At 38.0% G+C, this 27055-nt stretch overlaps 1 protein-coding gene and 1 long non-coding RNA gene across 6 annotated transcripts; one reads left to right on the top strand and one right to left on the bottom strand.

The window, feature by feature from the left end:
* The first annotated feature begins 1017 nt into the window (after positions 1 to 1017).
* LOC131533027 (uncharacterized) lies at positions 1018 to 4103 on the top strand. Of its 3 annotated transcripts, none has more exons than XR_009269025.1 (5): positions 1018 to 1126; positions 1205 to 1307; positions 2416 to 3269; positions 3397 to 3841; positions 3973 to 4103. It is a non-coding gene; the product is annotated as an uncharacterized LOC131533027 (long non-coding RNA). The 3 variants fall into 3 exon arrangements; XR_009269026.1 differs by having other exon boundaries at positions 1519 to 3269; XR_009269027.1 differs by having other exon boundaries at positions 3397 to 3481; positions 3978 to 4087.
* Positions 3826 to 26203, bottom strand: LOC131532994 (C-C chemokine receptor type 7-like). Of its 3 annotated transcripts, none has more exons than XM_058764951.1 (3): positions 25708 to 26203; positions 10380 to 11597; positions 3826 to 4199 (listed from the first exon to the last, which is right to left on the bottom strand). In XM_058764951.1, the coding sequence occupies exons 2-3, from the start codon at positions 11593 to 11595 to the stop codon at positions 3826 to 3828; spliced, it is 1590 nt and encodes a 529-aa protein (XP_058620934.1). In that variant the 5' UTR covers positions 11596 to 11597; positions 25708 to 26203. The 3 variants fall into 3 exon arrangements, with proteins under 3 accessions (XP_058620934.1, XP_058620933.1, XP_058620935.1); XM_058764950.1 differs by lacking the exon at positions 25708 to 26203 and adding an exon at positions 21061 to 21223; XM_058764952.1 differs by lacking the exons at positions 3826 to 4199; positions 25708 to 26203 and adding an exon at positions 21061 to 21223 and having other exon boundaries at positions 8855 to 11597.
* Between the last annotated feature and the right edge of the window lie 852 nt (positions 26204 to 27055).

Here is a 27055-nt window from a genome sequence, read left to right as displayed (position 1 = left end):
CCAAAGGCTGCTGGTGAAGGACCAAAGGCTGCTGGTGAAGGACCGAAGGCTGCTGGTGAAGGACCAAAGGCAGCTGGTGAAGGACCAAAGGCTGCTGGTGAAGGACCAAAGGCAGCTGGTGAAGGACCAAAGGCTGCTGGTGAAGGACCAAAGGCAGCTGGTGAAGGACCAAAGGCTGCTGGTGAAGGACCGCCATCACAGCTCTGTCCTAATTGAACTATGGCCTAATCCTGATTTTATCTAAACCTTGTCTGTGATCTACATAATATAACATATTTGTGATTTTGCTGTAAAACACGTTTTATAATGCATAACTAACAGGAGAGCTCCATTAAGTACACATACGTCTCAAAAGTGGATTTACATAAACCATATACATCTTAAAGATGATTACTAAATGTCCATTTAACATCTGACAGGATTATCTTCGATAAATATTGCAGATGAGCACATCTAATAGACATGAAACAGGCATCTGAGTGAGAGATGTATGTGTTATTATGTAGAATTCACTGTTGTCAACACTGCTTTAGATGAATGTCATGTAAACAAACAAATCTACATAAAGTAATTGAACATAAGTTATCCATTTTATTTAGCCATTAGTAATAATGATAATTTAAGGAACATTTGTGTTGGATAAAAAGGGAGTTACATCAGCAACTACCTCAACATGTAAATGCAGTCTTGATCAGATAAATCACTGACTCTTGTCTGGATGTTACAGGGACAGATGAGACACCAGTGGTGGAGGTAACGAATTACAACTACTCGCGTTACTGTAATTAAGTAGTTTTTTCGGGTACTTGTACTTTTTTGAGTATATTTTTAAAGCTGTACTTTTACTTGTACTTAAGTACAAATTGAGCAAAATAATCTACTTCATTACTTTTAAAATCATAGTTCGTTACTGAGTACGCCCACAATTTGAATTGATATTCAAACCTTTCACGAAACTTCAGTAGCCAATAAAGATATCCGATTGTAAACGGACCAATAAAAGCCCTGATAACTGAACCGAGTCCCGGGATAAGCAGCCGCTGCAGCAGGTGAAGAGCAGCTGATTGAACAGTGAGGGAGCACAGCGTGATTTATGGACTCAAAGTTTGGAGAAACAAACTACATGGTAGCGTTATCATAAATATCTATATTTTGATACCGGTATTTAACTATCTGACACGGTTCCATTACTCATTCTCCACAGTATCTACCGTATATACACCGATACACATCCTCTCAGACAGCGAGTTTGACACGCATCAGCCTCCTGTCAGTTACAGAGTCTGAATGTCCGCGGGGGATTGCAGGTATTCCGCATAGTTTTAATCATTTCCACGCAAATGTTATTGTAACATGAGAACAGTCATGTAGTCGCAGAAAACTGGATGCGAGCTTTCAAATAGGCCTAATTTATGCAAATGAACTGCTTGTCCTCTCACTGTGATATTGTGCGCAGACTGTGTGCTATCGCGATCTCTCTGTGCTTTTAAAGTAGAAATTATTTCTCTTTGCTCCTAGATTAAACTTTGTCGAAAGTTATCAACCATTCAGAATAGATCCACGCCTGACCGATGGAAATGCTACTGGAGATTTTATTGTCTGTAAATGAAATGCACCAGAAAGTCTTCCAACAATCAAAGATGGAACTTTAATTTCTTTATGAAATTATTTATTTAGGAATGGGATATTTGTCTGATTTGAATATATAAACATCCTAGTCTGTTTAACTGCATCACTACATTGTACAGACATTACAGGTCAAAGCCATCTGATGCTCCATTTATCTAGCCTAAATAAATAGACCTAAAATATATGGCTCTTAAATCACTGCTTATAAAAATTTAGTGTTGTCATATTTCGAATACCTCAACTGAATTGAGGTCATTTGTTTTATAATTTTATTACTGACTGCACTTGCCATTTTTTTTGTAAATTCAATTCAGTTTGAAATCAAATTTGAAATCAAGCGTCCTTGTGTTGTAAGCTTTTGCAACAAAGTTACCCTATTTTAAAGACACAAATACACAGAATGAGCAAATGTTTAAGATTTACATTTTTGGAATGGTAATTGATCAATATTTATATGTATGTACATCAAGGCCTATATTAAAATCTGTTCATCATATAAAGCGAATGTGTCTTTTTAGAAGACTTGGATTAAACCAGTTTCAAAGCTTGAAATAATGATTGCCTTGAAAAAATGGATGGAGACATTATTTTTTTTTAAATATTAAAATATCTATATGACAACTATAAGTTGTAGTTTTGCCAATGGTATTGAAAATGATTAGTCGTCATGAAATCAAAATGACCCTATACTTTTTAGTGCGCATTACTAGTCTTGTGGTGAACAATTAAACCGTGCAAGTCAATACACTGGGAAAAAAATTGTCTGCCATTGTAATCTTTAATCAGAAACTGAAAAATTTGCTTCTGCTCTGGAATGGCGTTCTCGCTCTGATGACATCAGTTTGAAGGCTTGGGGAGAATCCTCTTGTTAAATCATGACGTAAGGATTGCTGTTTCTGGGTCAGTGCCTCTACTTATTTCACTTGAGAATACTATCTCAACAACCATTTAATAGCACTATTTAATTAATATTACATATTTAAGCTAAGCATTAAAAAATTAGCTGTGCACACTACAGTCTCCGTGCTCACAGTGTCCCAGACACTAATATTTTAGATGAATCACTGTCTGGCCATCTGGGATTTCAGTATGGAAATAAAGGTTAGGGTTATAATTTTTCAGTATTACATGACATCGTGTGTGTATATTAGCACAGTTTGGTGTTTTTAGGGGTGTCTGGCAGAGCGTTAGGACCCAGTATTGGTCAAGCGTGATGTCAGACGTAACAAACAGATATTCTTAGCCACTCCTATCCAACCGTGAATCTGCTCTAAGCAAGAGGTGGAGTATTCAATATCCAATATTCCACTTCAGTCAATAAGATAAAAGTGGATTTTGTTCAAAGTAGCTATTATCCACATAGATCTTTGATATGAATGAATTTTTTTTTTTTCATTAAATATCAAAGGCTAAAAAGTAACTAGTACTCTGAGTAGTTTTTGAGACGAGTACTTTGTACTTTTACTTAAGTACTGTTTTGGCACCAGTACTTTTACTTGTAATTGAGTATTATTTCAGCAGTGTAACAGTACTTGTACTTGAGTAAAAATTTTCAGTACTCTTTCCACCACTGTGAGACACACGTGTGTTTATCCGGTGAAGAGTGACTGATGGAGGAATGCTGACATCAAAGCCTCTCAGTGAGTGCACTACTGAAATGAATTAAACATCTTTTAAATCTTAAGTTGTAGTTTATTTTAATTATTGTAATTTTAAAAAACTATTACAGCACTTTTCTTATTCTTGATTCCTGTGCCTTTGCTGCAGATCTTCTGTGGTGGAGCAGGACCTGCAAGGCAAGGTGACAGTGACATTTGTGGAAAAAAGGGAAAACCTGAAACAAAAGGATAAAGTAAGATAATTTTGTTACTTCCAATACAGAGATCAGATGACATTGTGCTGTTAAAATGACTCCTTTTGTATTATGTTTGGGCGTTTTTGTATGATCTGAAATGTCTGAGGATGGAGAGTCCACAGCAGCATCCTGGAAATGGTCCAGTGTCATGAATGAGATGCTCCATCACTCCACCTGACCTTACTGCCTCATCTGGACCGGATGCTGCTGTGGTCTCTTCATCATCAGTGAGCTCAGAGCTAGCGAGAGCATCTAGAGAAAGAACCTTGGAGAAAAGAGCCTTGCTGAAGGACACATCAGTGGTGATGAACCAGCAACCTTCTGCTCACCAGTTCAGTGGTTTAGCCAACTACAAAAGTAATAAAGCTATAACAAAAAAAAAATGCATGTAATTGTAAACATGAAATGAAATTTGGCAAGAAATGGAAAGCTGACAACATGAATTGTAAATGTTTAACTCTGTTTAAATGTTTTACATGCTCATGGAGAGCAGGCACATGAATGTTTGGAGCAGACACAGTGGCAGCCAGATTGTCCTGCACATGTTCTCCTGCTCTTGCCTCAAGGTTGTGTGGTTCAGGGGGCATCATCATGGTCTTCCTCATCCTCTGGCTCAACAATGTCCTCATTGAGAAGAGCAAGATGGTGAAGCACAGCGCAGCTGCAGAATTGACACATCTGTGTTGAGATGGCAGTAGGATGTGGGGTTCACCATCTGTAAATACATGATTGTTAGAACAATAAGTTTGAATGAAGCTTTGTTTCATCTGTTGTTGACTTGTATATTGTATGTATTTATTGTGATGCTTCCTTTTATTCATTCTTATACTTATTTATTCATGTTTCTTATTGTTGTCATTAAATAAAATATATTTTATTAATTAATGTATTAATTGCTTGACTATTCACATCGACTGCATTTGTTCAACTAGTGTATATTCATGTATAGCCATGTCACGACATAAATTACATTTTGCTTGTTTTACTTGTTTGTCATTTTAAGTAAAAAAAAAAAAGAATAATTGTTGGTTAGCACTTATCATTATTATTGCGCGAAAGTGTTGGGGTGGGCAAATGATGTCATCATAGTATGAGATAATATACACAGAAAAAAAAGCACAGTGACAAAATATCTTTGAATAATTCATCATGATGCTTTTTTTTAGAAGCCTGAGTGATGAAAAAATAAAGTTAAATTCAACAAGAAAAAGAAGAAAACAGGAGATTTAAGCCATTTTTGCTTGTGGATGATAAAATAATTAAAATATTCAAGAGATAACAATTTTGGGTTTTTGTAATAAAAATAAAATTAAAAAATGCTTTAAGGATAAAACTGTGGATCACATTAGTGGAGTTACAAATATAAGAACTTAAATCAACACAAAATGTATTTACTACAATCCCAAAATAAAAGGGCAGCTGTTTCTTCAACAAGACCACAAAATGATCAAATGTCATCAGTATCAAGATACTTAGAGAAAGATGAATTAAACCTGTCACTCATATCTTTTGTTGCGCTTGTTATAACGTCTTAGGTCACATGATAACGTCAACATAGCGGATGATATCCGAATCACATTCATACTTAAAGGGGTGGTTTACTGCGATTTCACTTTTTTCATTTTAAATAGTGTGTAATGTTGCTGTTGGTGCATGAACAGTATCTGCAAAGCTGCTGCGCTGAAAGTTCAAGGTAAGCGGAGATAACGTCTTTTAAAAATCAGGAAGTTTAATGCCTACAAAAACGACTCATATGGGACTACAACGAGATACTTCCCGGGTTGCATACGTAAAAAACCCATAAATTTGCATCAACCCCTCCCTCCGGAACATGCAAAAGAGGGGGCAAGGCCATGTTCTGCGGCTTTGTCGAAGAGGAAGAGTTATAGTGGAGAGCTGTAGCCATGCCGTCGAAAAGGTGTTATTTTCACCCAGCTGTCAGGTCTTCTGTGTTCGGGCTTCCTACGGATGCTGTAGTTCGTCAACAATGGTTAAAATTTATGTTTGATTATGTTCCTGACAATTACAATCCTAATTTAGCTCTCTGTGCTGCGCATTTTACGGAAGACAGCTTCCAGAATCTACACGAGTTCAATGCCGGATTCACACAGAAACTATTACTAAAACATGGAGCGGTTCCAACTTTAAAACCAGAGGCAGCAGTTGTTGGGCCACAACCTGTAAGTAAGATTTCATCATTTTAAATGTATTTGCATGTATAATTTCAGGCGTAATGTTTTAGTTTTATCAAGGACGTAAACAAATGCCAACACTGGCTTTAGTAGCCAGTGAGTTAAATGCTATTTCGTGTGTCTATGACAAACGCGTACAAACATTTTGGACCTGAATTTGTAATTATGTACTAATTTTGTAAATGTATTTTCCATGTATACTTTATGACGTAATTTTTCGATTTGATCAAGAACGTAAACACAAGCCAACGCTGTTTGGTTTTAGTAGCCAGTTAGTTCAATGCTATTTTGTGTGTATAAGACAAACGTGTACGAACTTCAAAAAATGATATGTTATCACAACAGCAAACTTCATTCAGAAATGTTTGTAAGAGCCGTGCTTGCTGAAGTTCTGCTTGACTCTCTTCATTACCGCTTTCTGGGTCTGATTCTGGCTCAAACTGATACGGCAATATTGACACCATTATTTACATTTGACCGGAGCACATGCAACTGTCGCCCGTGAAGGTAATGGGCGTGAAGTTTCCGGACAATGTGCAGTACGCAGTTTAGCCAATCACAACACACCGGCCCAACTAACCAATCTGAGCCCATCGCCTGTTTCTGAGGGAGTGGTTTCATAGAATCAGGAAGTCAACCGGTCCTTCAAATGACAGAGGAGAAAGCGGCTTACAATAAAGGTGAAATATATGAAAAATAAGGCGTTTTTTAACAAACGAAACACGAAGACATGTTATATTGCACCCCATAAATGCAATCAAGCAAAGAAAAAAAGCAGTAAACCACCCCTTTAATGCATTCAGGCTGTAGAGTATGTACTCTTTTAGCACTCGTTAAGTAAGTACAGTACTTATTGAAGAAAGTATGCGGTTTTGGACGCAGCCCGACAACATCTCGTTTTGACATATCGCGTGGTTCTGTGTGATTTGGACAATTTCAAGTTACGCCCCTTTCTTCAAGTTACGCCTCCTTCCAGTTACGCCCCTCTCTTGCAGTCCGCTCAGATGGCAGAGTTATTTTCAATTGAAAATAGCTGCAGCAAAATTCACTGATATCTTTTCAGCCTTAATAAACATTGTAGTGCTTGAAAGTGTTTCTTAAGTACAGTACAAACTACTTATATATTATTTCCAGTCTATTATTATCATTTAAATGAGTTAATCCCAAGGTTTATTTGTCCATTTTTTTTTAAACTCTGAAATCAGATTTGACCACAAGGTGGCGCCAACATGCAAATAAAGACCTGCTTCAGTGTTTTACATACTTCAAAATAGGCAACTAACAAGAATTAAGTGCTGAAAGAAATTTATTTCCATTCAATTCTACCCATCGTTTTCAAATTATAAAATTGTTTCATTTATACAGAAAAATAATCTTTATTTTGCAGTTTTGTCAGTAGCAGTAATACAGTTAAAATGAGGGTACAGAAATTGAAAAATGAAAATAGCAGAGAATAACGTACATCTAGAACAAAATAATTTTAATTGTAATGCATAATAAATGTGTGCATGATTTATTTACAGCATATGCCTAATATATAGGCCTATATATATATAAATATTCTTAACAGTGTACTAAAATTGTTTAGAAATGAATATTTCTAGAAATCATAGACTATTCTTTATTCTACTGACAAAGCAAAAATAGAATTGTCACAATTTCGTAAATTTAAAAAAATAAATAAATAAAAAAACCCTGAAAAAAGTACACTGCATAAGTATTCATACCCTTAACTGAATATTTCGCTGAAGCACCTTTACAGTCTCAAGTCTTTTTTGTTTGATGCAACAAGCTTTGCTCATCAGCATTTGGCAATTATCTGCAATTCTTCCCCTCACCTCTTCACCTCTCAAGCTCTGTCAGGTTGGTTGGTGGTAGATGCACATTTTCAGGTTTCTCCAGAAATATTTGATTGGGGTCAATCCCAGGCTGTGGCTGGGCCACTCAAGGACATTCACAGAGTTGTCTGTAAGCCACACTTGCTGTGTGCTTAGGGTCATTGTCCTGTTGAAAGGTGAACCTTCTGCTCAGTCTGAGGTTCTGAATGCTCTGGACTAGGTTTCCATTAAGGCTATCTCAATATTTTGGTGCATTGAGCTTTTCTTCTACTCTGATGAGTCCCTCAGTCCCTGCTGCTGAACAGCTCCACAGCATGAGGCTGCTACCAGCACACCTTACTTTTGGGATGATACTCTGCAGGTGATGAGCAGGGCCTGGATTGCCCAGGTGACATGATGCTTAGAATTGAGGTTCATCAGACCAGAGAATCTTGTTTCTCAGAGTCTGAGGGTCATTTAGGTGCTTTTTTGCAAATGTTAAGTGTGTTTTCACGCGTCTTAACTGAAGAGAGGATTGAGTCTACACAGCCATAAAGCCCAGAACGATGGAGTGTTGCAGTGATTTTTGTCCTTCTGTAGGTTTCTCCTATCTCCACATATCATCACGGAGCTCAACTAGAGGGACCATCAGCTTCTTGATCACCACTCTAACCAAAGCCCTTCTCCATTATTTGCTCAGTTTGGCCAGGAGGCCAGCCCTAGGAAGAGTCCTGGTTGTTTCAAACTTCTTCCATTAAGGTGTTTTACCTTTTAATGTGAGCTGATAAAATGTAAAAACTGTAACTTGAATGCAATGTAAGTCGCTTTGGATAAAAGCGTCTGCTAAATGCATAAATGTAAATGTAAATGTAATGTGTGTGCCTTTCCAAATGATACCCATTCAAGGGAATTTGCCACAGGTTAACTTCACTCGAGGTGTAGTAACATCTACAAGCAATATGAATGCTCCTGAGCTAAATTTCAACTGTCCCAGAAAAGGGTATGAATACCTATGTAATGCAATCATTACATGTTTTATTTTTAATAAATTTGCAAAGATGTTAAAAACCTGTTTTATGCTTTACCATTATGGTGTATGGAGTACAGATTGATGTGGAAAAAAAGTGATTTAAAGCAGCTTTTTCTTGTAGCATACAGTACATCGGCTTCTATACTTATTACCTATAAAATGAGAAATTATTCATTTCAGATAATCTAATGTGTGTTTATCGATGACACCGAGGTTTATCTGCCCATTTTTATACCGCTGAAATCAGATTTGACCACAAGGTGGCGCCAACATGCAAATAAAGACCTGCTTCAGTGTTTTACTTACTTCAAAAATAGGCAACTAACAAGAATAAAATGCTGAAGGAAATTTATTTCCATAGATTTCCATTCAATTCTACCCATCGTTTTCAAATTATAAAATTGTATCATTTATACAGAAAAAGAATCTTTATTTTGCAGTTTTGTCAGTAGCAGTAATACAGGTAGCAGAGAATAACACATACATCTAGAACAAAATAATTTTAAGAGTAAAAAATAAGTGCATAATAAATGTGTGCATAATTTATTTACAGCATATGTCTAATATATATATATATATATATATATATATCAGAGGTTGCGTTAGACTTTAATATTATCCGTCATTTTGACGGACAGGGTCGTAAAAAATCCGTCATAATCTATTATTACCCGTCATTTTAATTTTCGTATTTTAATTATAATAACCCATTTAATTGCTTTTATTTTTGTTCATAATGTTTTTAATTATGAACCTAAAGGACGAGCATATTGGCTTATGCATTTATTTCTTTATGAAGAGAACAGATGAATAGAGACTGCAGTGACAGCGGAGGACACTTAAAACAACAAAATATGCTAGTGCTGGATAAAAAAATTAAAAATTAAATAAAACCGATTTCTCTGTTTTAATAGATTCTTATTTTTATGAAACAATATCGTTTCTTAACTCCCAATCGATGCTGTTTTCATTTGATGAATGCACAGTAACGTTAGACAATCGGCTAAACTTTGTGCGTTGTTACTTTTGATATGAAATGCAGTCTCAGGTTTCAAATTCTGTCCATTTTATTAGGAAATTCAAGCAATAAATACCGTTTTGGCTTTAATGTGGCGTGATAGATCGCTGTAGACACCTCAGATCAAGCGATTCGCTTTACTATACTCGCCTGTGAGTAATCAAAGACACAGCAAAAGACCTTTATTTTTGTTCTGGAGACGATCGCGCTCTGCTGCCTCACTGGAGCGCACTCGCCACCAACTGGACAGGGCTGGGAATTACAGTTATAAATTACAATAGATCACCCTCGGTGTGTGCAATCTGCCAAAGTGACGGACGGCCTTCAGATTTTTCCGTCACTGCTAAAAAAAATTCCGTCAATGACGGAGAATTTTCGGTTAACGCGACCTCTGATATATATATATGCCTATATATAAAATATTCTTAGTCTAACAGTGTACTAAAATTGTTGAGAAATGAATATTCCTAGAAATCATAGACTATTCTTTATGCTGCTGATTGTATTTAAAGCTGTATATAAGGCTTTTGTGTACATGCAGTTTTGTCTCTTATCCATTGGAAGTCCAAAATATAAAACTTAAAAAGTCTAAACTTTTTTGTAATTTAATTTAATTTGTAATCTTTCATAATCTTTTATATTAACATTTTGACTTTTATTTTATAATTATGACATTTTTAATCTCATAATTGTTTTACCAAAGCATGATTTTTTTCCCCTTTTGGCATACAGTAAATGGGCTTTGATATATATTACCTTTAAAATTAGAAATTATTTATTTCAGGTCATCTAATGTGCATTTATTGACGACACCAGCTTATAACTGAAGTCATTTTACCAGATATAGGTGTTGGAAAAATGAATGTTTCAGCTGTGTCTGCAGCAGGTGTGCCCAGGGCAGGTGTTTTCTTGGCAGACAGGTAAGTAGATGGGAAGGGTGAAAGTATGGTTGGAGCCGGAGAAGATGGTGTGACGGAGCTTCCGTTGTCATGCTGTGGTGTTATATGGGACACACACATGCACACACACCCGGCGTCCGTCAACAGCCTGATAATGTCGTTTCGGAATCGGACGCCAACGAGTGCGTAGAGCAAAGGGTTCAGGCAGCACCTCACGTAGGCCAGATTGCGAGTTATGTTTTCCTGAAGGTGGAACTTGGTCCATTCTTCGCAGTGTTTCGGAGTGGGTGTGAATATTTTAATCAGAAGCACTATAGTGTAAGGAAGCTGGAACAGGTGGAAAAGAACCACCAGAAGTGCCATCAGACGCAAAGTCCTCTGTCTGCGCCAACATTTGCCACCGGCACGGATCAAGACGCGTCCGATCGCACCGTAACACACCACCATCGCCACACAAGGGATGCAGAATCCTGCGATCTTTGCCATCTGGGCCCACAGCTTCCATTTACTCACTTCATCGCCCCAAACTTTCATATCACACAAGAAGGCCTCTGAACCCATGTCCTTCTCCACGGTGCTGAAGAGCAGGTCTGGCAGGCTCAGGAAGACAGAAGTTACTGCGACACCAAGTGCGGACTGCGTGCTGTAAAACAGTGTCCCAGAACTCGTCTTCCGCACGGCCCTGGTGCGAACCACCACCAAATAGCGATCGACACTAATGCAAGCCAACAACAGCAGGCCGGCATAGGTGTTGATGGCGTACATACCGCAGTTTAGCTTGCACAGCCCCTTTCCGAACACCCAGCTGCCGATCAATGTCTCTCCCATCTGTAACGGAAGAGTCAGCAGAAGCAGCATGTCGGACAGAGCCAGGTAGAACAGGAAGACGTCAGTCATGCAGCGTAGACGTAGACGGCGGTATCGTGCGAAGGTGGCAATGACCAGCCCGTTTCCAATTACACCTAATAAGAAGACGATGAGGAAGACTGTGGTCTGGACAGCAGTAATGGTCAGCTCCTGCTCTTTGCTGGCTACACACAGCTCCTCAACAGTGGCGTTGGCCTCGGTGACAGAATCCGTGAAATTGAGATCATAATCAAAAGTGGAGCCGAAAAGTGATGTTAAATCTTCTGTAGTTGAATAAAAGCGCTCCATACCTGTAAAACATGGCAAAAACAGTTCATCGGGTTATCATATTTGATACATGAAATTCTAAGGCCTCTAAATGATCAACATGATCAAAACCTTCCCAAAAACCCTGTTGTAGCCTACACAATCTACTCTATGCTGCCTTTGTTTTAATGGATAGTTCATCATCTTTAGCAAGTAATAGTTGATCTTAATTCATCTTACACTCTAAAAAAGAAAATCTGCAAAAATATGGCACAATAATTTGAAGGAATTTTTCCGTATTTATTTTTTTTACAGGTGTTTTACCAGTATTTTGAATTTTACACTTCGTTGCATTGTGTTTTAGAGTTAACAGAAATGTCCGTAAAATCAATGGATAATGTTGTTGCAGTTTTCCGCCACTGAGGGCGCTATTGAGAGTCTGGTTTCATGTGAACACTAATCTCTAAACTGAGAATGTTTAGATGCTAAAACACCAAAGTGCAAACAATTACACATTACATTACTCACAGTTACACATTTTTCGTAATTTTTTAATCAACCTGTTTGGCTTAGTTGAGTCATGTCATTCATAATTTGACATGTGTGCTATTAAAGCAGGAATCTGAGCGGTTTCCTTGTCTAGTGATTGAAGCAGAAAAAAAAAAAATCCTATTAATCGCTTCCTAAGGGTTGCAACTTAAATTTTTATGTTAAATAAATAATGCTGAAAAATAACCAAAGATTTAGTCAATTATTGTGGATTTTTGGTTTAACAACTATTCCTAAACACATTTTTTACATGTCAGTGCATCTTTTCCGTTAGCATTTTTTAAATTAACCAGCATTTATGTCAATTGTATTTATGCACTGTTTTAATACAAAGCTTACACTAAAAATTGTTTTGGGATTCACTGGTGTTTGCATTGTTTGACTAGTTGCCAGTTTTTGTTAGCTTGTTGATTTCACTGCAAATAGCCTAATAATAGGCTTAACTTAATGTCTTATGGTCGGGATGAGTATCTTTCTCATAAAATGATGCATTAGTTTAATTTTTTTAATTAAAATTTTTTTTAATCCTTGTGTTTCATTCAGTCTTGTGAGTTTTTTTTATTTTTATTTAGTGAGTGATCTTTCTCTTAAGAAAGTTCTGGTGTTGTTTGTGACGCAGTTTATAGTTTAATGCTGCAAGCAGTGTCACGAATAACTTTACTATTAACAGGCTAGGGCTGCGTCCGAAATCACATACTACTTGTGTAGGTATTACATTTGAATTAAAACGTACTACTCGACCGTTAAAAAAGTACATTCTATATAGTATGAATGAGTACGAAGGAGGTCTCTCGCCAGTTGCAGCAGTGGTGGGGAGTTCACACCGCCTTGGTGATTTATAAACGCCACCACTGTCATGCTGTCCGTCCTGATGAGAACGTGACGTTGAAGAATGTCTGGAAGAAAGCACTCGAGCGCTAGGTGAACAGCACGGAGCTCCAGACAGTTTATGTGCCATGACTTCTCCGTTTCCGACCACGTCCCGAAGGCTGGTCTGCCATCGCATACGGCTCCCCAGCCCGTGCTCGATGCATCTGTCGTGACATTCTTTCTCCTGATCACTCGACCAATACGAACACCCCGGCGATACAGAGTCATATCGCGCCAAGGGTTCAGTGTATGCAAACAGTTGCGCGTCACTTTGATGCACAAGGTTCCTGTGCGCCATGCGTTCTGTGGCACCCGGCTCTTTAACCAGAGCTGAAGCAGACGCATATGTAGGAGCCCTAGATTGCACACTGTCGAGGCAGCAGCCATCTGGCCGAGGGTCCTCTGAAAACATTTCAGCGGGGGAGAACGCCCTAATTTGAAGACTGCGAGAGAACTGATCAGTTTTTGTGAGGGCTCCTCCGACAGACGCGCTCGCATATTGATTGAGTCCAGCTCCGCTGCTAAAAAGGAGATGTTCTGGCTCGGTATCAGCATGCTCTTTTGCATATTTACAGTCAGTCCTAAACTCTGAACATGAGCGAGGAGTCTGAGTTTGTCGCTGAGCAGCGCGCTCTCTGATTGGGCTAACACTAGCCAGTCGTCGAGATAGTTCAGGATGCGCATTTCGCTCTGCTTCAGAGGAGAGAGAGCAGCATCCATGCATTTCGTAAATGTACGAGGGGCCAGACATAAGCCGAAGGGCAGGACCGTGAATTGGTACGCTATCCCTTCGAATGCAAATCTCAGGAAGCGCCTGTGTCGGGGGGCTACCTGAATGTGAAAATAAGCATCCTTTAAATCCACTGAGATAAACCAATCTCCCAGTCTGATATGTGAGAGGATTTGTCTCAGCGTAATCATTTTGAACGAGCGCTTTGAAAGCGCGATTCAGCGACCTCAGGTCCAAGATTGGGCGGAGTCCGCCGTCTTTCTTGGCACCAGAAAATAACGACTGTAGAAGCCGCTCTCGCGGTCTGTGAGAGGCACTGCCTCTACCGCGCTTTGCGAGAAGTTTGTGTATTTCCTCTCGCAGAACTGAGACATTCTGCTCCCGCACAGTGGACATTAACACACCGTTGAAACGGGGCGGTCTGCGAAAGAACTGAAGCGTGTAGCCGTTCTTTATTGATTTCATAACCCACTCTGATACCCCTGGCAGTCCTTGCCACGCTTCTGTGAACTGTGACAGCGGGCGAGGCGCACTGCACACCGTGAGGGATAACTCGCCGTTGGAGGGCGGGGAGTTTAATACCACACGAGTGTGAGAGTGAGTGATGTGGGAGAGGGGAGTGAGAGGAGGAAAATTGCCCTGATATTGAGGTGATTTTTTCATTTTTTTTTACTTTATTGCACTGCACTGTGGAACAGTCAAAACACAAACATGACAATCGTTCTTGCCGCCCGCAACAGGCAGGGGGGCGTGGTGAACACACACAGCGGAGCGAGCAGACTTTCTGAGTGGCTCGTCTTCGGCGCTGAGTGCAGCTTTCCTCCTCCGAGAGACAGCATCAGGAACGCGGCTTTGATCCCGGAGCCGGTGGCCTGCCGTCTCTGTCAGGGCGGGGCTTCTGGCCCTTCGAGCCACAGCTGTCTTGGTCTCACCGCCGGCTCATGCTCGCGCCGAACAGCAGTAGGAGGGGTGAACAGTCTTCCCGCGCGCTGCGCTGAGGAGGAGCGGGAACGCGTAGGAGGGTTCGCGCCGGCGCGCTTCGGTAAGAAGTGGCTAATGGCCTTCGACTGCTTCTGCGCTTCAACGAAGCGCTCCGTGAACGTCTCTACCGCCACTCCAAAGAGACCTGAGGGATTCACGGGAGCGTCCAGAAGAGCCGTCTTCTCTGAGTCTTTCAACTCGGTCAGAGTCAGCCACAGGTGAAGATCCAGCACCACAAGATTACCCATATTGCGGCCGATCGCTCGAGCTGTCACCTTCGTCGCTCTGAGGGCCAGATCTGTGGCGCGTCTGAGCTCTTTGAAGAGCTCTGGAATGAAGCGCACTGGAAGGGGACCTGCAGCAGGGGGGTGAGGAGCGTGTGGGCACTGAGCCGGCGCGGTCTCATCACCCGACCCGGACAGATCCGCGTAAGTAACTCGCGGCACCTTACTCCTTGGCTCAAAAGAGGCTGCAGAGGAAGAGTGCGGCAGAGCTAGATGGGTGAGTTCATCGCCTTGGACGATGGCCACACGGAGCCTGAGAGTCCGGAGACTCATATCTCCGCAGTGGGGGCAGTCCGACCCCCCAAGCGCCGCCTCTGCGTGGGCGCGACCCAGGCAGAAGATGCACGATTCGTGGCCATCAGAGGGTTCGATTGGCTCTACGCAGGAGAGGCAATCGCGAGAGGTCATCTTTATCCGTCCGAAGCTCACCGGAACACAGCAGGGGAAGAAAAGGCGTGTCCGCTGCAGAGTGTAGATCACGGTGAGTAGAAGATTTCTTGATAGGCTTCTTGCTGAAGGAAAAAATTCTGAATGGATGACGTACAAGCACTGCCTTATATAGAGTGGGATCCCGCGCATATTTCACGCTTGAACGTCATTGGCCAGTTTTACTGGCGTGATTCAATAAGGCTTCAGTAGTATTCCAGGAAAAGGTATTTCCCATAGCAATGTAGAGTGACCGAATTGAAGGGGAACAGTATTTATTGTTTGAATTTCTTTAAAAATAACTCAATTTAACAACTGAGAGTCCTGAGATCTTGTTTCATATCAGAAGTAACCTGCTCTGTCTTCTCTGTCGGTGTGTTGTCAGTTTCCTCTTTGATCTGCGATGTATTTTTCACTGCGTGAGAACACGTGTGTAGTGTGAGAGCTGCATTGTTTGTCGGTCATGGCAACAGTAACTAGGGTGGGTGGGTTTTGCGAACGGTCTGCCTTGCTCTTTCATTGGCTGTAGCTCATCACGACACCTGACACCACGTGATTTCGAGTCGGCCGACCGGTCCAGATATTTGGCATGCTAGATATTTGTTTTGCGTTGGCGAGGTGTCGGCGACGAGTCAGCGAGCGTCTTTGATGCATCGTTGTGTAGTTCACACATAAAGATTGCGGAGCGCCGATCACCCGCTGATTTTCCCCTCAACAAGTCAGTGGTTTACTTGGATGATGTTAAACAAGTACAAGTTAACCACAATGAACATCAACAATGTTTTTCCCTGAGGTACTTTACACTTAAAGACAGCAGCGTCGCGGCTTTCCGCCATTTTTGAATATGACGCGGCTTCTCCCGCGGCCTCATGGGATAGTAAAGTGTCCATCGTATGCCTACTACAGAATTCGGAAGGAAGTAGTAGGTCATCCGGGTATTCTCGCCTACTATTTTTCAAATACTATGAATTCGGACATACTACTCGCCTCGCATACTGTTTTTCGCATACTATATAGTAGGGAAGTATGCGATTTCGGACGCACCCTAGCTGTTTATAATATAGGCTAATTTATAGGCCTTTATCACACTTCCGCGTTCGAAAAGCGGAAGATTCAAATAGTAGCGTAAAAGAACTTCCACTGCAGCCTCTATCAATGGCTGTGCCCATAGCACGGCTTTGTTGTGGATTATTTATGTAGAATTCAGCACAGATACGTCTTCTAAAGATACCAATCTCAGTTTACAACAATTAATTGAGTATTATGAAACGAAGGAATATGTTGTCACGATATCCAGATGCGTGTTCGTGACTTAAACAGGAGCCTTGAGCCATACTGTATGTGTACAGGCAATTCTTCACATTCTGATCACCTTATTTCAACACACAACAGCGAGAAAACTATATAAACAACATATCACATTAATAAGCTTTAGAATTAGCCAAACCTTAAAACATTACTATAGGCTGTATGATTAAATTAAAGGTTTAGGGCAAACTTGTATTAAACATGCTCACATTCTTTCACGCGCTGATGATGCAATCCTCTATATTTGCATCAAATTTAAGTTGTTCAAATAAATAAATATTTCCAGCCCATAGACAATAATTAAAAATAAGTTTGATCATCTTAATCGAGTTATTCTCCGTGATTGCGTGCAACCATTGAATATCATTATACTGTGAACAAGAGCAGGAGCTTAATCACAATAAATATAATTCAAAAATAAACTAAATAATATTAAAATTAATCAGTCGGAGTATTCCTCTGGCAGTAACTTGAGCTGCGTGCTCTTCATTAATCTGACTGGCAACACCGCAGCTGACAGTCGCGTCGCTCAGATAGGCTCATGTTACACATTAAAATAAAGGATGACATGTATGGAGCGAATTTTGTGCCAATAATCATCAAACAAATCCAGTGTTTTGCAAATAAACACAATCTGCTTTGCAAAGAAAAACTCAACTTTCAAACAAACGCAAACTGATTTGCAAATACAAAACTATCTGAGAGAAAATGCAGATGTATGGACAAATATGTATTGTGTGTTACAACTGTGAGACTCATTTGCCTTTTTATGACGAAATGTGACTTGATTTTCTCACAAATGCGGCGGATGCAGGCGGATTTTCTCACATGTGTACAAACAGATTTTCTCACAAATGCAATCCAAAAACAGCAGATGGCGCTGTTGGTCAATTTATGCTAGTCTCTCGAGACCCGAAACACCTGTTTACCTTTTCAGGGAATACAGCAGACCAACATGAGTAGGGAACAGGTGAGTTTCTATCTTACTATATCTATAATTAACCATTTAGCCTAGATGTTTTCACAAAGCATCCCCATTACAATGTTAGTGAGTGAAATTCACAATAAGTGCTGTAAAGTTGTTAACATGATTGATTAGTTCAAAAATCAGTAGTGACATGGCTAAACATTTAAGTAGGCAGTCTTTCTCTATAAAAATTATCTGATCCATTCTCTGTACCTCTTATCCTCTTTTGGATCGCAGGATATAGAATATATAGGCTACATATGTTGATACAATTGTTCAACATTCAAAACAATGCAGGGGTATAGCAATATATTGTCACTATATATAGTCATTTTAAAATGCAAATGTATTATGGATAGCGACAATATTGTGTACCAAAAATGAAAGCTTAGACAATTTAATTTAGTATCAGATATAGTAATATCACCCAAGAGGTCATTCATTATTTACAAAAAAAATGTAAAACAAATCACATTTAGTGCAATATCTAAAACCTTTTAAATGTTATAACACCATGCAATCATTTGTGTCAAATAATTATGTAATTTTGTAGCTAAGCAAAATGATGAATATTTCTCTTCTGGTGTCACTCTTGGCCTGTGAATTGGGGAGAAGGATCAAGTTCATGCTGATATAATACTAAATTCAGTGTTTTAATAAACAGTGGTTTACCAGTATTTCAGAATGATTTTAACAATGGAATGATTAGAAAATAATATTTGGGGTCGAAGACCATGAAAATAACTAAAAATACAGATACGAGTATTGCATAGTTTTAAACTGCAAAGGTTCTACTTTTATTGGTGTATAGTCTTAATAACAGAACAATGTGCTTTGGTTGAAATATGAAATATCTCTTTACAGGCCACTTTTAGTTTTAAATGTTGTACAAGGCGTGCATATAAACTATTGTATGCTATATATAAACATAAATATGATAATAAACTATGATATCCCTTATGAAAATTAAAGTTGGTTTTACTATAGTAAAAGTGTGGTAACCATGTTTTTGTTTTTTGTTTTTTTGCAGGTTACCATTTCTGTAATGGCAGCTTTTGTGCAAACACCATGGTATTTATTTAGTAAAACCATGGTTAATTTTCGAAAGGGATATCGATGTTTAGATAATATTTCGGTACATTTATATAGCTGAATCACAATAAAGCTCATCTGAACTTAAACTAGTTTGATTATAGTAGCCTATTTGTAATTAGTTTAGCCTACTCCTTTCAGTAGGTTGTCTATGTGTAGTTTTATACTTGTTTAAACTTTTACTGCAGAGGTAGCCTACAACATTTCTCTTCAATGTAGGCTATGTCTCAACATATATAGCAGAATGACAATAAATCTTACTTGACCTAACGTAAAAATAAAATTCATTTTTGGTACACAGTTGTCGCTATCCAAAATACATCTGCATTTTAGTATTACAATATATTGTGACAATTTATTGCTATACCCCTGCATTTTTTTTAATGTTGAACAATTGTATCAACATATGTAGCCTATATATTCTACAGTATATCCTGCGATCCAAAAGAGGATGAGAGGTACAGAGAATGGATCAGATAATTTTTATAGAGAAAGACTGCCTACTTAAATGTTTAGCCATGTCACTACTGATTTTTGAACTAATCAATCATGTTAACAACTTTACAGCACTTATTGTGAATTTCACTCACTAACATTGTAATGGGGATGCTTTGTGAAAACATCTAGGCTAAATGGTTAATTATAGATATAGTAAGACAGAAACTCACCTGTTCCCTACTCATGTTGGTCTGCTGTATTCCCTGAAAAGGTAAACAGGTGTTTCGGTCTCGAGACTAGCATAAATTGACCAACAGCGCCATCTGCTGTTTTTGGATTGCATTTGTGAGAAAATCTGTTTGTACACATGTGAGAAAATCCGCCTGCATCCGCCGCATTTGTGAGAAAATCTGTTTGTACACATGTGAGAAAATCAAGTCACATTTCGTCATAAAAGGCAAATGAGTCTCACAGTTGTAACACACAATACATATTTGTCCATACATCTGCATTTTCTCTCAGATAGTTTTGTATTTGCAAATCAGTTTGCGTTTGTTTGAAAGTCGAGTTTTTCTTTGCAAAGCAGATTGTGTTTATTTGCAAAACACTGGATTTGTTTGATGATTATTGGCACAAAATTCGCTCCATAGACATGATACATGGTATGGAATCGGTATAAATATGCAGTTTTAACATTGACGTTTATTGCATCAATGTTCAACTAAACTAAATTAGTTTAATTTTCTTCACAAAACTGCCATCTGTCCATTAACAATAAAGCGGGCGGAAATTCCTTTACGCTACTAATTGGAGCCGGATGTGACGACACGCGGACTGTGATAAAGGCCTATTATATAGGCCTAGTTATCCACCTTTTTCCTGGGGGCGCTGCTGTAAAAACGATTATGGGTATAACTTCCGCCGGAAGTAGTAGCAGCGTTAACTGAGTTGCGCCGACGGTGAAATGTTTTGTTTATGAGCGGTTTGTTTTTCAGGCGGGAATATGTAAAATGGCATTACAACGCTCTGGAACAACCTGTGCTGTTCGTGGATGCACTTATAACCAGACGAAGCTTAATTTGTGGCTTAAAGAACAGTGTTATATTCACAAACTTAAAGTTAGAGCGGAGTGCACTTGCGAGAGAAGGTACAGTTTTCATCGCCTTCCTGTAGAAGAGGAAGCTAAGCGAAACTGGCTCAAAAACCTGAACTTAAAGAAGCCCCCCAAAACGCTGTACGTATGCTCTTTTCACTTTGTGGAAAAAAAACCAACGGAGGACAACCCATACCCTACTCTTTTCCTGGGTTATGAGAAGCCTCCAGAAAAGAGACGCCGACTCCTCAGGAGGGATGATAACATTAGTTCATTCTCAACAGGTAAGTTTACTCACCAAGCGTTACACAAATTTCCGCATTTTACTGGAAAACATGATTAAGTTAGTAGAAAAGGGTTGTTTATACTTGCTGGCTAGCTAGCTTATCACAAATTTCATACTGTATTGTAAAGTGACTACCAAATTAGTTTTATCAAATACAGGTATTCATGTAAATTACATGTATTATGCATTTTTATTCTGTTTTATCTGTATTTGCAAATTTAATATAGTGTGCCAGCCTAACACCACACACAATACATTACTCAAATATATCTTATGGTAAAATACATTACACATGAATGACTGATTCCTGTGATCATTTGCGTAACTATTAGTCATTTATGTGTAATATATTACAAAGACAAAGCTAGAAATTTATTTTAAGGTTATAAATATTTTTTCATAAAATACATTTCTGGATTTTTCTTATTTTTTAACCACAGCAACAACTCTTATTGAATTTTCAATGTGCAATTGTTCTGTTACCTGTAGGTGAGCTTGATACCATGGATGTGGAACAAAGTCCTACTTCCCTCTGTGATGCCCAAACGCAGTGGTCCGATCCGTGGTTGGATGACCACACGTATTCGAAAGGACCTACTATCCCATGTGGCTCAACACTCGCACCACCCCCTGAGTTACAGCCAGCTGCAAGTTATACATTGACAAACGATGCAGACTGCTTGTTGTACACAGGAATTCCACTTCTTGAGTTCCACACTCTGGTATCCTGCCTGCAAGGTTTTGCCCCTACTTCATCTGCAATGCCTGTTGCAGACCAAATCATGATGACACTGATGAAACTTAGACAGAACTTTGTCATTGCTGACTTGGCAAAACGCTTTGGCAAGTCACATGGTCAAGTCAGCAAAACAGTGAAATTTTGGATAGATGCTTTGTACAAGCATACCAAGGATCTTATTCCATGGCTGCCCCGTGAAACCATTAAGGCCACTCTGCCACAGGCTTTTAACGATCATTTCCCAAACACTACTTGTATAATTGACTGCACAGAAACTGTTCTACAGAAGGCTAAAAATCTAGATTCGAGAAGTGAATCGTACAGTCACTATTATGCCAGTAATACTCTGAAGTATCTGGTAGCAACTTCTCCATCTGGATTAGTCATGTTTATTTCAGAGGCTTATGGTGGCAAATGTAGCGACAGGTACATTGCACAGAACTCAGGGTTTCTGGACTGCCTGAGACCCGGAGATGAGGTGATGGCGGACCGTGGATTCACTATCAGGGACTTATTGGAGGAACGCAAGGTGAACTTAGTTATGCCAGCATTTACACGCAAACAGTGTCAGCTGACTAATGAGGAAGTCACCCACACGCGACGCATTGCTCATGCCCGCATTCACATTGAACGGGCAATAAGGCGGCTAAAGGTGTACAAGATTCTCTCACAGACTTTGCCTATTAATTTGGTCCCAGAGTTTGATAAAATACTACGAATTTGCACTGCTCTTGTAAATCTAAGAGGGGAGCTTATCTCAAGCAAATAGATAAACACTTAACATCACTTAAACTGCATGTGTTTATAGTTTAATGTCATTAACAAGATGCATGTTATTAATACATGTTGTTTTTATACACTGTGTAGACAAAGGTGTGATTTGGGTAAGGCTGGCACCAGTTCCATGGTATGGGTAGGTTTAAGGGGCATGGTTAGCAGTGTAATTTTAGATGTAATTACATGCAGGTAAATATAAGTACATTATTTCAAATTATTAATTTAAATGTTAGTACATAGTCGTTAAACACAGTTTATTTCAAGTGGGTCCTCATCATCTTCATCTATTTATTTATTTTTTTTACATTTATTTACTGACCTTCCACATTACTGCAGCTGCGTGACTACATGAGCGCCCTGGACCTGCGATACATGAGCACCCTGCCGTCTGTATGACACCTGACTATGACACCTGACGTTGACACTAAAACCCAAGCTTTATGGTGTGACACATTCAGGCTTTGACTCGGCTCTACATCAGCTTTTAAGTACACGAAATCATTGCCTACATCCTTGAATAGCACACGACCTACTTTACTACTGTGAAGGTATTGGTAAGCCTCTGAGCTTTTCAAATTGCTCATTGCCTTACCATCACAAGCAACTGAATCAACAAAGTAGCTAAAAATGCTACTGTAGGTTACGCTTGGCCACTTTTTAAATTGTCCTCCCATTCCTCTATTAAGGAAGGGATGGGTATGCTGATGTTGTCCTTTATAAGTTCTGTCAGCGTGTGATTCCACATCTTGCAATGAATGAATGAGTGAGTAGCGGCACTATGACTGCAGCAAACCATTGTTTACGTCGTAACGGAAGTTCCACCCATAATTCGCGCAAAGCATCATGGGGCGTAGGAAAAAGGTGGATAGGCCTAGTTATATAGCTACTTAGGCTATAATTAGGTCTAAAATAGTTTCAGGCATAGCTACGTAGGCCTGTATTTATTTGATCTTATTCAGATGTTTTGAACATGGATTTTTAAAAATATTTTATTTTATTTTTTGCATATGTTGTGGCACGCAGTGATGCCTATTTGTGACGCTCAGCTTCAGGTGCTATTTTCACATTATTTTTGGGTTCATGATTAATTAACCTGTCAAGTACACTAATTAAATCGGATTTAATTTAAATTAAACATCTAATAGTGGCATTTCATAGTAAAGACTTTACCTAAAATGCGCAATCCTGCTAGAAAAAAAAAAAAAAACATAAAATCGGAAAGCCTCGCGTGTCACAATAACAAACACAGTAACTATAGTAACTCGCGCCAAGGTGCTGCCAGATGCGTCTCTGAAGAAATGTCACCTTTAGTTTCAGGTGTGTTTTGTGGTGAATGAGCACGAACTATCTCTGTTAAAAATCTTTAAATAACGTCTAGGATGAAATTGTACTCATTCTAATACTCATCGCGTGCCACAGCCAGACAGTCGTTGGCGTCAACCTGACATCCCATTCGCGCTTTCAGTCAGCATCGCGTGCCAACGCGCTTTAAAACTTTTTCATGAGGAACGGGGTATTTATTTGAGCAGAAGTGAAGCTAGAAGAGCAGACTGAAGAGAGATCTCTTTTTATAATGTTCTTGTGGAGAAACAGGCTTCTGTGCGGCTCTCTGGTTATGAGAAGGAAGAGGATAATGATTATGGTGACGCTGAAACTCAGGACTGCATCACATGTTTAAGCAACTGGCGAGCCTGCTTCAGCAACCGTAAGCTATCAAACTTTTATTAAATTAAAAATATTCTAGACATGATACATAAAAAATGTGTTCTAATAAACAATGCTTAAAAAAATCCTAATTGTTAACTTTATCGTGTTAATATAACTTTTAACTCTTTGTGGTGAGTTTGCTTTTGTAGTTGTTGATTTGATAATCGATAGTGGCAATGCTTTGGCATTGTTTTAATAAATTGTGTATGCAGATAAACATATTTAATATGAACTAAAACACGATACATTTTATAATTTGCAACAGTGCGGAAAAAAACGAGACAGAAAAATTGCATTTTGATATTTTAAAACAAGCACATTCATATCGGAATACAGAGTTTTTTGTTTGTTAGTTTGTTTTTTTGTGTGATAATTGATCAGTTTATCTATTTTTAAATGTCATATTTTTTTCTATTTTCTTGATATTTTTGCTCTATAGGTAAAGTTATTATTATTAACCCTTTGAGCACTATAAAGAGTGGTGACCTACAATTGTTAAGGAGGTATTTCTACCCGATTTAACCCGTAAAATGAGTTTTGTTTTGTGGTATAAATCAATTTAGATTCGTTCAGTAATGTTAAATTAGATTTTTGACATGAATAAAACCAGTTAATTTAGATGTTAGGTAAAAACTAGGTAAAAATATGTTGGTTTTTTTTGCAGTTTGGTTCCTTGGGACAATGTTTGTTTATTTATTTTTATTAATGATAATATATTGTTTTAAACATTCTGCATTGATATCTCATAATGTATATGAAATATAATTTATATGAAATAAAAGCTTTTTCAGCAAAGAAAAAATTATATAAATACTACGGCAGGGGCGCGGGAACAGCACCCCCTGTTTTTTTCTGTCACTGTGGGCAACTGTTTAATTGTTGGGAATATAAAAAAAATAAAATAAAAATCGGAGTGTCTATTTAAGTGCAAATAGCCATGTTGTTGGAAGAGGCTATTTATACTAACTCCACCCACAAACGTATGATTAGGATTGTCAAATTTGCAAAAGACGGTCATCAATTTTCAGACTCAATGGCGCAGATGGTAAAGCGTATGCTACTGTTCTTTTGACACGATTGACCGGGGTTCGAGTCTGCCTTTTGGCGAACTTTTTTTTCTCCCTTTTTAAATTTCAAATCACATCAGAAAAGCATTTATTTTATTAATAAAAATGAAGGAAATAATCAAAAAGTTGAACATAAAGTATCGGGTAGGGTTAGGGTAGGTGTAGGGAGAGCTTTTGTCCCAATAAGGTGGCATCCATTTAATAATTTGAAATAAACTTAAAAAATTACATTCAATAAGTTATTGCATACTATTTTATAATGTATTACAATGCAGAGGTGCAGATAATTGCCACTATTTGCAATAAGTAATGTTTTCCTCTAATAATGTTTTTCACCACAATTAATCATACCCCTTTATTCAATATTTGAAATAAGTAGCCTAATTATCAGGGTCCTGGTATTTTAACATAGAATAAATAGAATCTAAAGCTATTTGCACTGTGTAAATAGCATATCACTGAAGAATAATGCTATTTTCACTTAGTGTAATATATATATAAAATACATTAAAAAAAAAAACACAATAGTATTTTCAATAAGTAGGTTTCTATGATTCATTAAAATATTGTAGGCATGATTATAGAAATATATTACATTAATATCCACTATCAAAATGTATTTATTTGCAGTGAAGATACTACAGTATGACGATTTTATATTGTCTGCAAAAAATAAAGCATTTTATTTTTAGTGTAATTCACAGATATTAATGCCGAATTGAAAGCATCTTTTTATTACAGTCTCAATTACAGTCTATCTTTCTGTTTATCTATCTATCTATCATTATGTGTGGGCATCTGTAACCCTGGAAAGTTTAAAATTAATATGTGTTGACTCACCTCTGAGTGCAGGTCTTCAGGATCTCTGCTGTTATGAGTCTTGTCTGTAATTCAGACCTCAGTGGTTTCTCTGAACTTCTCTTCTGTTTGGGGGCCAGTGTCTTTGCATTGCCCCACATTTCACACCAAAACATATAAAGCACAAAGAACCTGATAAACATCTCAGGAGGAGGCGTGTTTAAGTGTGGTTGCTGTTTTCTTGAGAGAGCACCCTAAGATGGTTTTGCATCAAAAAGCCATAATATTTTTGAGTCACAAGCATGTGAACGATGGTGAAATCAGTGGTAATTAATACACATCTTTTATCATTTCATGGCATCGCTGTGCACATTGCACTTCTGAACTTATCTCTGTGTTTTGCAACATTAAATAATGCAATAAGCAGATTTTAAAGGATGTGCTCAGAACAGTTGTGTATAGTGATTTTCAGCTCCACCACACAAAATAAGAAATCTAGACTAATTTAGATGGTCATTTTCGGCATAAAGTTTTCTTTTGCAAAACTAAAAAAACAAACACAGAAGGACAATTAATAATTGTTTGTATTTATTGAGAATTAATTTTAATTAATTAATTAATTTTAAAATTAATTACTTAGGAACTCTTGTTTTGTAGCATTTATGTGATATATTGTGAGATATATATATATAATATATATATATATAAATTAATGCTGTCAAACGATTAATCCAAAATAAAAGTTTTTGTTTACATAATATATGTGTGTGCTGAGTATATTTATTATGTATATATAAAATACACATACATACAGTATATAATTTGAAAATATTTACATGTATACATTTATATTCATATAATTTATATATAAATATATTTAACATACAAACAACATATTTGTCTGAAATATATGCATGCATGTGTGTTTATTTATATATAAATAATAAATATACACAGTACACACACTGCTTTCTGGATGTGATTAATCACGATTAATAGTTTGACCACTAATATATATATATATATATATATATATATATATATATATATATAAACAATAAAAAAGGCTACAATGGCTCCTAAGTTAATATTCAAATTATTTTATTTTATTATAGTATTTTTTATATATATATATATATATATATATATATATATATATATATATATTATTTGCAATAAAATGCAATTACAATTGAACATGGTCGGCTTGAAAGATGTTTGTTTAAATGGTTTGGATCTCTTGGGTTGGTCTCGAGTTCAGCAGAAAGTCATACTGGCTCCCCAAAGTACAGAGACCAGGTAGGTTATATTGCGGTTATATTGTAGGTTTAATCAGTGGAATCTGAGGTTGACTGTGCATGGGTGTATGAGCGTTGCACCTAAACACCAC

Source organism: Onychostoma macrolepis, chromosome 24, assembly GCF_012432095.1.
Source record: "Onychostoma macrolepis isolate SWU-2019 chromosome 24, ASM1243209v1, whole genome shotgun sequence".
NCBI lineage: Eukaryota > Metazoa > Chordata > Actinopteri > Cypriniformes > Cyprinidae > Onychostoma > Onychostoma macrolepis.
The sequence above is the reverse complement of the archived record's forward strand: the minus strand, read 5'-3'. Positions and strand labels throughout refer to the sequence as shown.

What these genes read in the sequence shown, in the direction of transcription:
- LOC131532994 (XM_058764950.1), bottom strand. Translation starts at nt 21,082, where the DNA reads ATGGTATCAAGCTCACCTACAG. An exon ending in GGTATCAAGCTCACCTACAG is followed by an intron (nt 11,598 to 21,060) that starts GTAACAGAACAA and finishes CATGTTTTACAG; the next exon opens with GTATGGAGCGCTTTTATTCA. An exon ending in TTTTCCAACACCTATATCTG is followed by an intron (nt 4,200 to 10,379) that starts GTAAAATGACTT and finishes ATGTATTTACAG; the next exon opens with ATGGTGAACCCCACATCCTA.